This window comes from Zosterops lateralis (genome assembly GCF_965231275.1).
Source record: "Zosterops lateralis genome assembly, chromosome: 12".
In the NCBI taxonomy this organism is placed as follows: domain Eukaryota; kingdom Metazoa; phylum Chordata; class Aves; order Passeriformes; family Zosteropidae; genus Zosterops; species Zosterops lateralis.
The window spans coordinates 9,802,290-9,814,940 of NC_139772.1; the positions used below are offsets into that span (position 1 = coordinate 9,802,290).

General features: G+C 37.6%; 1 protein-coding gene across 8 annotated transcripts in view; it reads left to right on the plus strand.

Moving 5' to 3' along the window:
• Positions 1 to 10,487, plus strand: part of CHD9 (chromodomain helicase DNA binding protein 9) — an 85,260-nt gene extending 74,773 nt beyond the window's left edge. For 5 of the 8 annotated variants that reach the window (XM_083870510.1, XM_083870512.1, XM_083870511.1 and 2 more), the window contains 6 exons: positions 745 to 913; positions 1,856 to 1,995; positions 2,449 to 2,670; positions 3,469 to 3,597; positions 5,608 to 5,712; positions 7,039 to 10,487. In XM_083870510.1, coding sequence (XP_083726636.1) covers positions 745 to 913; positions 1,856 to 1,995; positions 2,449 to 2,670; positions 3,469 to 3,597; positions 5,608 to 5,712; positions 7,039 to 7,896 — 1,623 coding nt within the window. In that variant the 3' untranslated portion in view covers positions 7,897 to 10,487. Of the gene's footprint in view, positions 1 to 2; positions 714 to 744; positions 914 to 1,855; positions 1,996 to 2,448; positions 2,671 to 3,468; positions 3,598 to 5,607; positions 5,713 to 7,038 lie in introns of those variants that run through there. The other 3 variants (XM_083870513.1, XM_083870517.1, XM_083870516.1) reach the window with 3 other exon arrangements.
• The last annotated feature ends 2,164 nt before the right edge of the window (positions 10,488 to 12,651 follow it).

The following is a 12,651-nucleotide window of genomic DNA, read 5'->3' on the forward strand; positions in this document are numbered from 1 at the left end:
AGGACCTGGTTGCGATTGCGGTGTGCGGCATGCTTTACCTGCAAGTGGCTGCCTGCTCTCACTCTCACTTCTTCACACACTTGTTTGTGGGTATTTGGGTCTGCTGCTTCTGGGCACTGAGTGTTTGGGGTTTGGGTTTGGTTTTTTGGGGAGGGGGTTCTTTTATGTTCTTTTTTTCTTTCCTTTTTTTTTTTTTTTTTAATTTGCATAAGCCACTGGAAGGAATCATTTTTGTCTCTGAATTGAATTTTTGCCATGCTGATGCTTCCTCAGACAGCTTGTTTTATGCTGTTTCTAACAAATCTGGTTAGTATAAAAAGGTATTCGTGCTGTTCAGCTGTTTTTAAACATTTCAGCAATCATTTTATTATTTCATGGTCTTTTAGAGGGTTACAGGAAAATTTCCTGGTTTAAATGCAGACTAGAAGCTTCAAATATTTTGTTTATCTGTAGTTTGAGGCCTGTTTGTAGCACATAAAAATATGCGACTGTTTGCTGTTGTAGTTGGGTCTAGGACTGGATTCAGGAGGTAAAACACCTTACCAGTGTCTGGAGTTTTCAGTTCAGATGAAATTGCTGTTGAAATTCTGGTTTTACATGGAAGAGCAAGATTGTATAAGGTCTAACACAGTGTTTTCATTCTTTCTCAATTCTGCTGGAGTAACTGTATGCGAAAACCCTGATAATAAAATAGTTCTTTCTGCTTCAGCAGAAGCTCTTCTAACCCTGGCATTTATTTAACAGGAAGGTGGTTTGAAATTGACTTTTCAGAAGCAGGGACTGTCTCAGAAAAGGCCATTTGAAAGCGAGGAGTGTGCATTGGGTCAGCAGCAATATCTGGCTCGGCTACGTGAACTCCAGAATGCTTCGGAAACCAGCCTTGTCAACTTCCCAAAATCACTTCCCAAATCAGGTACATAAAATACCAGAGAGCAGAAGGGTAATCTAGTATTAAATCTTCTGGGTTCTTCTGTTGATGTCCATGAATTGGCAGTGGAAGAGAGATGTTTGCAGTGTTGTTCTAAACTGAGGTCTGGAGAAATTCTCTCCAGTGTAGAGACATTTTCCAGTTTAGAGAACCTGATACTTTATCACAGTGTCAATAACTGTAATGTTCATTTATTACAGTGGTGCCATTATACACTGTAAACCCCCTCCAAAGAAGTTACTAATAATTATAAATTGCATCACTGTACACTGACAGTAATTTGTTTAACTCAGAATTTAATGTGGCTACTTTGTAAGTAAAGATTAAGAGTTCTAGATTTATGTCTCTGCCAATTTGGACTCTTCATAATCTTTCTTGTGTTTCATATAAAGAGGCATTGGAGGACAATAATCTAGAATCAATTTTTGATTTATAGCCAAAAACTTACAGCTTGTTTTATAACAAAGTAACTGTAGGTATACTCTTAACAATAAAAATGAGCCTGAAGTAAAGAGCTAACATTTGGATTAAAATACTAGAAATTATTAGAAATGGGTGCTTAATTTAGGCCAGCTTCTGCTTAAATTTTGCAACAAATCATTCAGGTCTTGCTAAACATTTATTTAGGGATGTCTGCCTCTCTCTGTATATGATATCAACAGTTTTCAACAGCTGTCATCCCTGTACAGATTAATTTGGAGGGGGTGGAGGGGCAGTAATGAAACTTTCATAGTAAAGTGGCTTTCAGAGCCTGATATTCATGATGCTTTAAATAGTCATAAAACAAAGGGCAATTTATCTTAGCTGTTACATGTAGAAATTGCATGCATTCAGACTAATTCAAATAAATTTTTTCCTCTTTTTATTCAGACATGTTTCTCTTTATAAACAAGCATCTGACACAAGTTTTATTGCATTATTTATTAGGTACTTCCAGTCACTTAACAGCCAGTGCCAATGGAGTTATAGTTGACAGTCAGCCTGTAGTCAAAAAGAGACGAGGAAGAAGGAAGAATGTAGAGGGGGTTGATGTCCTCTTTATGAATAGAAATAAACAGCCTAACCATGTAAGTAAACTTGATTTTGTATCCAAAAAATAAGATAAAAATTATTAACGCCTTAACTGAGCATAACCAACTGTCCCTGTTCCACAGAAACTTGTAGTCAGAACTTTCAGGTTTGGGATATTTTTTGCTGATGGTTTATAATTACACATATGACAACTGGTGGAGTGTCATTAAAAATTAGAGATATACAATATCAGTGACTGTTTTTAAAATATGACTTGAATTCTGATGAACTTTAACAGTGTGTTATTAAAAATGTGTGGCTTGACGTAGCAACACGAGGACATCCCTTCCTGTAACATCTGGGCAGTGACTTGAAGGGATTTCAGTGGCTTGAGCAGTGCCCAAGTCCTTGAGTGTGGTCTGCAAAACTGGCTTTCATTGACTCACACATGAAATAATTGTGATGGTTTGTTTTCAGTGCAGTAAATCAGATGTTTTTAATTTCTCCAGGTTAATCCAGGTATTAACTCCTGCCAGGTTACTGCAGGAATAAACCCAGCACTCACTTACACACAGTCCCAAGGCGTGCTCGATGCAGAGAGTCCAGTTCCTGTTATTAACCTGAAAGATGGAACAAGGCTTGCAGGTGATGATGCCCCTAAAAGAAAAGATTTAGAAAGGTGGCTGAAAGAACATCCTGGATATGTTGAAGATTCAGGAGCTTGTATTCCTGTGAGTATTTCTTTTACCTCTCCCTAGTTAAATAGTAAAATATTTCACATATGATGTATTTGAGTTTGTATTCTATGTCCCAGGGAATGATTTCCTTGTTCTTCTGTTTCACATAGGAAAAGGAAAATGTCCATTTCTTTTTATAGTGTGAGGTCTGCAAGCCTTTCTTTTGTCTCACAAATGTAATTGCCAAGAAAAGCAGTACTAAATCAAGACATTTGATCTTTGCATATTTCACTTATGATTTAAAAAATAATCTAGGATAAGAAAACTCATATTACCATGATACTGATGATGAGAGCTGAAAATGTGTAACAGCATATTTAGTGATGTGCAAGGGGATTAAAGAATTTATTGTGCAGTGTACCTCATACCTACAGTACAGTGCTGTGGTAGTGGTGTTTGTGTGGGTAGGATCTTCTCATACTGTTACTTCTGAATTTGAGATGTATTAATGTTTAGCAGAATGTGAGAAAATCTTATGTGTGATACCTGGAATAACAACCTTACTTCTCCATGAAGATAATATAAAACAGCAGCAATCTTCCAGACAGTTAAAGCACTGTTAAAAACTGAAAAACTAGTAAAGCAGTGTGCAGAGGCATCAGAGAGATGATGTAGTGCTGTTTACTGGGCTGCTTATTAAATGATTTTGATTAGTAAATAAATACTGTTACTTAAATATTTCTGAAGCTGGCTTCATATTAATGCCTGACTCAAGAGAATGCACAGAGATCTTGCTGTTTTTAAAGCAGTTATATCAGAAAGATAATTGGGTTTTTAATTCCTTAATAACAGAGGATGCAGCTGCATGATGGGAGGCCCAAACAAAAAAGACACCGTTGTCGAAACCCCAATAAACTGGATGTTAACAGTTTAACTGGTGAAGAACGTGTTCAGCTCATAAATAGAAGAAATGCAAGAAAGGTATTGGTGATACTGTTCCCATTCTGATACTTCCCAAATAATAAGTTACTCCAGATGAAGAACTTGATGTACTACACGTGATAAAATTTTCCCAGTGTACAAATGAAAGGCTTTTGTTTCGAAGTTTTGGCACAGAACAAAAATATCATTTACAATCTTCTAGTAGTTTTTTATCAACTATTATTAAATTATATAAGATACAGATAGAAACTTAGCCCATGGTTTATAGAATTGAATACTCAGTATGCTGCAGTGTTTGTGCCATTGACTCAGACAGGCAGGGCCACTAAAATACATGTTCAAAATATCAAAGTGGCAACTTTGTCAGAAGTTTGAGATATTTTGTACTCTTCTCATTACTATTATTGACACAATTAAAATTGTATTGAGAGTATATCTGACATGGAGATTTGTCCTTTGGAATTGAGGGAATCCTGTGCACTGGTTTGCTTCGCTTTTTGCTTTGTTCAGTGATGTATCACATTTGCCCTTTATGGATCCACCAGTAGGTATTGGCTTGTCAGTCACATTTCTAGATGAAATGGTAAGGGAACAGGAGAACAAAAGAAGGGGAAATTCTTATGAAAAGGCAGTGGAAGATGTGAGAGCAGACATTGAATTGAATTTTTGTACAGATGGTCAAAGTTTGGGAACAGCATAACGTATTTGAATAGGCTCCGGGGGAGGCTAAAGGCGATGTTGAAGAAAAGCGTGCAGAACATTAAACATTTCTGGTGTCTGTTGAACAGATCTGGCCAGATGTGTGTGATGGTGTCTTTGAATGTCAGTGTAGCACCAGAGCAGCAGTCCAGGGGGAATCTTTGAGCTGTTGTCTCCATGTATGGAGCATTTTCCCTTTCTCTTGTGGCACTGGCAGCTTCTCTTTTTGTTAGAGCAGCTACAAGGGAGGCAGGATAGGGGATTTTTGTATGCTGCTATATTAAGGTCAGGAGCTTTGTCCATCTGTACAGGAGAGCAAGGCAGAATTTGAGTCTTTAATCTCTTCAGTGTATTGAGACAGCAGCTCTAAAGGGGAACCTGAATGGTTGAGAGTCTCTTGAAACTGAGATCCATGGCTGCTCTTCAAAGCTGTGCCCTGAGGGATCTTGTCAAAGTTGAGGATCAAGGAGTGAGAGAGATGATCTCTGTTTACTGTGAAAAACCTGTGTTTTCATGATGGCTTTTTTTCCCCTCAGATTTTCACTCCATAGTTGGTACTTGGATGCTTTATTAATCTGTTTTTTCATGTATAAATGGTCTCCAATTTCTCTGTTTCACCAAACTAGTTTTTTCTCATTTTCTGTTTTAGTTTCATAATATTTTGAGTAGCAGGGAGTGAGGGACCAAAAGTAGCCTAGAAAATAGAAGTTTAAGGTGAGGTTCTAGAGAAAGTTAAGCAGAAACTGGAATTTTTTTTCCTTTTTTCTTTCTGGATCTGAATAATACATCTCATTAATTTAAAAGCTTAATTTCCTGCTTATATGCTTTTTATTAGGATATGCTGTTCAGTAACTTTAACTTGGCCTTTTTTGCATTAAAAAAACCTCAAGAACTTACTTCATGATGGCAAACCCTCTTAAAAGAATTATTTTTAGAAGTTGACTGAGATGAGAGAATAGGATTTATGTACTGAATAAAGGAAAAGTTTAAGAGGGTTGTGCTTGCGACCTTCTTGGTAATACTTGGACCACTGCTCTCAGTTCATGTAGTTGCTTTTCCATTCACTGCATGTCTAAATAAACACTAAGTATTAAACATTAGTGGGATTGTCAAATATTGAAGTCTCAAACTGAGCTCAATAGATGAGTTTGAGTTTAGTAGATTTAGAACAAATCACGTACACACCTCTCACAAGGAGTCAGCCAAAAGCTGCATCATGCTCAGTGATAATTTGAAGTGAGACTTTATTTGTGTTATTTAAAAGGTTAAAATGACAGTGTCAGGTATTAATATTGCCTTTTTTCTTATTCGTTGTCACATATTCATTGACTTCTGTCTTCTGCTTCTCAGGTTGGGGGTGCATTTGCTCCTCCTCTTAAGGATTTGTGCAGGTTCTTGAAAGAAAATCCAGAGTATGGAGTGGCTCCTGAGTGGGGAGAAGTTGTAAAACAATCTGTGAGTATTTGCAGAATAAGATAACCATGACATGAAATGTATCTGAAAGGAGACAAGGCTAACAGAAAAAAAAAAAAAAAAAAAAAAGCATACCAAGAGGTGTGATTTTCCTTTCTGGTGTTACATTAACAGCAAACATGAGTCAGTGTCAGCTTTCTGCCAGCTTAGTTCAGTAAATGCTTTGCTGGCTCAGCTGGAGTAGGGGAAAGGGATGGGACAGTGACTGGCAACCCCAAATTAGAGATTTTGTTGAAGATGCTGTAATACTGTGACTTTCTTAAATACAGCCCAGTTGCTTTTAGGGAAGATATTAGCCAAGAAATTATTTATTAATGAGACTACTTTCTCTAAAAATCTGGTTGGGAAGAAAAAATGCATAATTTTAAGTACTTATTTTACTTTTAGTGTGCACCTTTGAGAAATTAGGATAGTGAGGATACTCAGGTGGTCTTGCCTTGAAGATAAGGACAAATTTTGAACTTCAAAAAGTTGTGTTGTATAGTGTGTACCTCTGAATTGATGTATAAATAATAGCAGAATTTCTTTGAGAAAGTAATAGTTATCTGCAGTAGAGAAGAACAGAACTTGAGTTCCGAATTCCTCTAGTTGTATTAAACTAATATAAATTAGAGTTATTTGCTGAGGAAAAAAAGGCAGTTGTACTATGGTGATGAGTAATGTTTGATCCTATGATTGCCATTTTAGAAAGGAAATTTCAAGACAATACATTTTGAAGGGAATATATGTATTCATTACAATTCTTTGTGATTAGGTAGGAGGTCTTAAAGTGGTGAAGTAATACTGTACAAATCCTAAATAGAAGTAGTGTGAATTTAATTTAAATTCAAGTTGAGTCTTTTTTGTTTATTCTTCAGTTTATGGATGAGATGAAATACAAGGACATTAAAGAGACACTAGCAAAAATAAAAAGGGCTCAGAGATTGTTTGTCTGTGTGCAATCACACATATTTAACTTTAAATTGAAAACTAATTAAACTGTCAAGTGATTGCTGTGTGATACTATTTAAAAGCAATTCTAGTTTAGATCTCAGATTGAGCTTGATCTATAATTAGCTATATTTGGCTTGATGTGCCAGGAAGGCACAAAGGGTGAGTTAGCAGGGGGTATCAGGAGATCCGTGTCAGTGGAGATGATGGGTCTTCAGACATTTGGGATGTGCTAGCACAGAGTCATGGCAGATCCCAGGGAGTCGTGTGGAGATTAGATCTTTGACACTGTTCTATACACTTGAGTCTTCTGTTTGCTTTTCCTTTGCCATCTTGAAGCTCCCAAACCCCACTAAAGTGGCGCTGTGTCTCTCCCAGGGCTTCCTCCCCGAGGGAATGTTCGAGCGCATCCTGACGGGCCCGGTGGTGCGGGAGGAGGTGAGCCGGCGGGGCAGGCGCCCCAAGAGCGAGATCGCCAAGGCCACGGCGGCTGCGGCCGCCTCGGCCAGCGCCTCCCTGACCCCCCTGCTGGCCAACGGGCTCCTCCCGGGCGTGGACCTGCCCGGCCTGCAGGCCCTGCAGCACAACCTGCAGAACCTGCAGTCGCTGCAGGTGACGGCGGGACTGATGGGAATGCCGGCCAGCCTGGCTGCCGGAGGAGAGGCCAAGAGCGTGGCTGCCATGTTCCCCATGCTGCTGTCGGGGATGGCTGGATTACCAAACCTGCTGGGCATGGGAGGGCTCCTGGCCAAGTCAGCAGAGTCCGCATCGGAGGAGAAAAAGGGAAACGATTCGAAGGAGGCGGATACAAAGAAAGAAAGGACAGAAGACCAAAATACAGATACTGGTGGTGAAAACTCTGTTTCGAGTTCTCCTTCAACGTCCTCTGCCGCCGCAGCTGCCAATCCTCTCTCTCTTAACCCTTTACTTTTGTCCAACATACTTTACCCAGGGATGCTTCTCACTCCAGGCCTTAATCTTCATATCCCAGCTTTGTCTCAGTCTAATATTTTTGATGTACAGAACAGTGAAAGCAATGACACAGGCTCAGCCAAGCCCACAGAAGAAAAGGAGGAAAATTCTAGGGTTAGAGATCAGGAAGACAAAGGGGGAACAGAGCCAAGCTCTCACAACGAAAACAGCACAGATGAGGGTTCAGAGAAAGCAGATGCTTCATCTGGATCTGACAGTACATCGTCTTCATCTGAGGATTCGGATTCGAGTGATGAAGACTGATCCCAGACTCTGCACTTAAATTATAAACTGATTTTGAATTTATTCTTTAATTATTTCATTGTAAATAACCCAGTGTTGAGTGCATCAATGATTTACTGACCGAACATTTCAGTATTTGTTTAGAAGTGCAAACTGCTTTCAGAGACGTTTTGCATGTAATATTTCTTGAAGTTCATAAGTTTCTGAACTTGTATGTACTATCAAATACACAATGGTGTAAAATTACAACAAAAGGCATTATAATTTTGTTGGGGGGTTAATTTTATGAAAATAATGCTCAAGTAAGAGCTGTATATTTAATATATTTGCAGTGAACACAGAATACTTTATGCATATTATTGATTTAATTTGAATATAGTTTTACAGCCTCCTTGACACTTATAATTTACAGATCAAAACTCAGCAATAATTTGGGCAGCTAATGAATGTCATGAAAGCTGTAGAATCTACATCACCATTCATTGCTTTAATTACATGAAAATGCTCTAGTGTTGTGATGCACTGCTGTTTCCAATTCAGGTACAAGTGTGTTTAAAAGAAGATAAATTTTTCCCAATCAGCCAATTAAACTGGCTACCTGTTACCTCAGCTGAGTTAGTTTAGGAAGTTTACATTGGTTTCTATTACTTGTTTTCAGGTTTTGTTTTGTTTTTTAAAGACATCCTGTATAAGCATGTTAAAATCTGAGTTACTGGAGATAAGACTGTTGGGGTTTTCTTTTCCCCTTATTGCAGCTGTTCTCTTTGACAGCACTAAGGGGAAATTAAAGCAAAAACTGTCTTATCTCATGCTACTTGGCACCACGTAGGTCTGTTTAGTTTACACCTTGCAAAGTTTTGGGCTCCCTCTGCAGAATTAAAAGTCCCAAAATGAGGAGTAGTTTCCCCAAGACTCAGAAGAGGCAAACTGTCATAAAGTGCCACTGAAAAGACCTTTCAACACTGCATAATTCATGTAAAAATTGTTTGTTTGCTTTGTTTGTGTAGATTTCTATTTGTGTTTTATGTCATAAAACCTCCTGGAGTTCCCAGTTAATAATGGTAAATAAAATACAGATAGTTTTGAACTCCTTTTGAGTTTAAACTTCTCTGCAGATTTAAATCTGACTAAATATTAAATATTATCCAAAATCATTATTGGGATATCACTTCATATATTATGCTGAGTTACCCACTAAAGAAAAAAGCACTTTGAATAGTAAGGAAGACAAATTATTCCTAGAAACCACAGTAACAGGGCATAAGGCATCTGTTTTAATTCCAAATCCTTAGAACCCTTTACTATATAAAATCTGTCTTAAGATTTGATGTGTGATATGATTCCTCCTTCTTCTTAAGCTGCTATTACTCTGACACGGTCGAGGCCCAGATTCACATTTACAGAACTCCTGAACTGACTGAGACTTCAGTTGACCTTGGTTACATCATTTACGGTCCAAGAATAGGCAAGTGTTAAGAGAAAATAGATACAGGTACTAGTGAAAGTCATGGAAAAAGCTTTACAAAGGGATAAATTTAAAAAATAAAAAACAAAAACTGTATATTTTGATATAGTTCTGTTGCTTGCTTGTACAGTAAAACAACTGTGTTGTTTTTTATCAAGAACTTTACCAATGAAATATAAGTTTCTATGTGCAAAATAACTAGCCCCATGATTAGAAGCAGTATTAGATGTAATTACACAATTATACAAGTACCATTTGGATTGTGCTGGTTACGTATTTTCCCAGATAGTATTCTGATTTTTGGCCCTTCATGCAGTGTCTTAGCAATAGTGAAAATCAAAAACTGCCAAGAGAAGGGGGTAGCCAATTCTTCATCATTAAAATAAAAAGTATTTCATATTTAATATTTTGCCCTTTGTAATATAGCACTTTTATTTAACTAGGATGCATCTATGAAATAGCCAAAGTTTTACAAGCAGTTATTAACTTCATTTGCTGATGGAGTATGTCAACAAATACCATCACTTCCCACCCTTCCCCCACAAAACAAGTCCTAAATCTTGTGGCTAAAACCTAATTTATATCAGATTTATGAAATAAAGTATTTTCCTATTATGGTCAAGTAAGTTTGGTTACTGTTCTAGTGATTCTTTCTATGTAATAAGGCAATTACAGTTTCAAGTAATGAAGGCTGGTGTAGACTTGAACATAATTGTATTTGGGTTATTTTTCGTCAGTTTGATCCAGAGGGGGAAAAAGTGTCCCGCTATCAGCTAAACTATATGCAAATACGGTTGTATAAAGTTAAGGGTTATAAGGAAACCTCAGTAGAATTACACTAATACTGAAGTTAAAATTAAAAGGATATCCAAGGTGATGATAAAGTGTGTGTTGGTAGTTACTAAAAAAACCTTAGCTGTTATTGCCTTGTATTTCTATCCCTTGTTTCAGGCTTCATGATCCAAGTCTTAGTCCAGGTTTTTTTTGGACATTTGCAATATTTGCCAGTTGTGTTCTGTGTAGTCTGAATTTGCTTTCTGTAGTTGAACAAGCGTCTTAAAAAGTCATTTGTAATTTATTGAATTACTTTCTATGATGTTCTATAGAGCAAATGGAAGTTTAATTATTTTTTATTAAACATATTCTTTGACTACCCGTGATGTTGGCCTCAGTATGTGAAAGTAATGCTGTGTAAGGATTAAACATCGATCTTCCAGCAGCAAAACTTAAGTTTCATTGCTAAGTTTTAAAAAATTAAATTATTCTTAAGACCTTAAGAAACCCTGCAGACAAGCCAAGGATGTTACACTCACACCTATTGCCCAAGACCGTGGTTTACTCTTGTATAATTTTACTGGGAATCAGTTGCCTCTAAATCTCTTGCCTTACAGTCAAAACCAGCTGTACTCCCACCCTTCAGTACTTACGGTTAGAAAAGAATATACTGTCTAAGTTCTGGTCCAAAAGTTACCTTAATTTAAATAAGCATGTTGGCAGTGAAGTAAGTACCTTTTCAATCTTCTTTTAAAAAACTTTGCATTACTTTCCACATCTTTATTAAAGCTTTTAATTGTGCACAAAACACTTACCTCTTGCATGTGTTTCACACAGAGCACAGACATTTCTCCTGAACCCAAGTTGTCTCCTGCTTGTCTGCTGCCACCTTGTTTTAACTTGGCATTGCATTTAAATGATTCAATGGTATCTGTATTTATTTCTGTCTGAATTTTGTCTTCATATCCAGATCATCCTTTTTGAGCTGCTGCTTCTGCAGATCTGTACACAGGTGGTAAAAGTTCACATATACATGAGCTCTGATTTCAACTTCTCTTTTTTCCTTGGAAATCCTGCAAAATCTCTTGTAATATTTTTTCAAATTATTTTTAGAATCCAGTCTTCTTAGTCTATAAATTAACATATAAAGATCTATTTTTTCAATGGAACTATTCCCAAGGAACAGGTGATCTAGGCACTGGAGTGGGGGTTACTTTCTGGCACTCCTTTTTAATTTTTCCAAACAGTATGTAGGGTATGATGACTAGATAAGACTCTTTAAAAGGTGTCCAGGGCAAAGTCCTGTCCTATTTGTTTTGTTTTGTCTCAGAGAAGATTATTTGTGCCATGTTATTTAGTAACACATTTTTTATGGATTGCTCAGTGTGACAGTGCTGATCATCAAACCTTCATTTTAGTGGATGAAGGTCTAATTCAAGCTGTAGTGAGATGAAATGTGCCTGGTGTCCAAGGTTAATACAAAGAAATCTGCACAGTAGTGTTACATTAACAAATTTGTGATGTGCAAGTTGCTAACAGCTACTTTTATAAGTAGTTCCTGATCTAGTTCTGTTACACCTATAATAATTTTCCAGATGAGCAGGCTGTTTCAGTGCAGTGTGGGATTTACACTGCTGTAGCTGACCAACATTTAAAATTTTACATTTGCGCATTGTCAGGACCTTGGGCTGCTAGTGTTTGTAGAGCAGACTAATTGTACTGATGTAGCCGCAGGAGTTTACAAAATAACTGCCCAGGCTTATCTAAATGTCCCTAATGTTACACAAACAGGCAGTATAATTTCTTTGTTACGTTTAGAGGAAAAGGAAATAAAGATAATATGTTTCCAAGTTCTTGTTATGACTTTTTTTATTGAATGCTGCCTCCTTTCAGGTTCTCTCATGCAAGGAAAGAAGGAAAATGCTATGCCTGAGATCTGCATGAAGTTGAACTGGAAAATGAGGATTTGTTTGCCTCCTGTGTGCTTCCAGTGTAAATGTGACCTGACAGTGCATAATTCTCATTAGTGTTCCAGGTAAGGTCTCTTGAATAAAAGGGAGGCTGCTTTGGGGATTTCATGGGATCCTAATGTCAGATACAGTATCATCATCTGGAGAGATGAGAGCACTTTGCCTAGTGCTCACCGAAGGTGATAATATCCTCACACTGTTTTCTGCTCTCAGACAATAAAAGCATTTGAGCAAACACATGTCAGCTCCTCTGCTTGGCAGTGGTTGACCGTGTGCAGCAGCTCAAAGCAAGGGGCAAGAGCATGTTCGTGGGGAGAGTTTCTGAGACGACAGGACAGTAAAAAAATGTACTAGTGGTGAGTAGCCGAGCACCTGTGAGGGACTCGGGCTGAGAGCGTGTTTGTGACTGTCACTTGTCCTACTGGTAGATCTAGCATGGAGTCCAGTAGTCAAAATTATTCAAATAATTAACATGCCATATGAGGATAACTCTTTATTAATAAATTTTTGTATCTTTTTAATGGCGGAGGAGTGGGATGGAAAGTGGGGAGAAACAAGTGAAGCTCT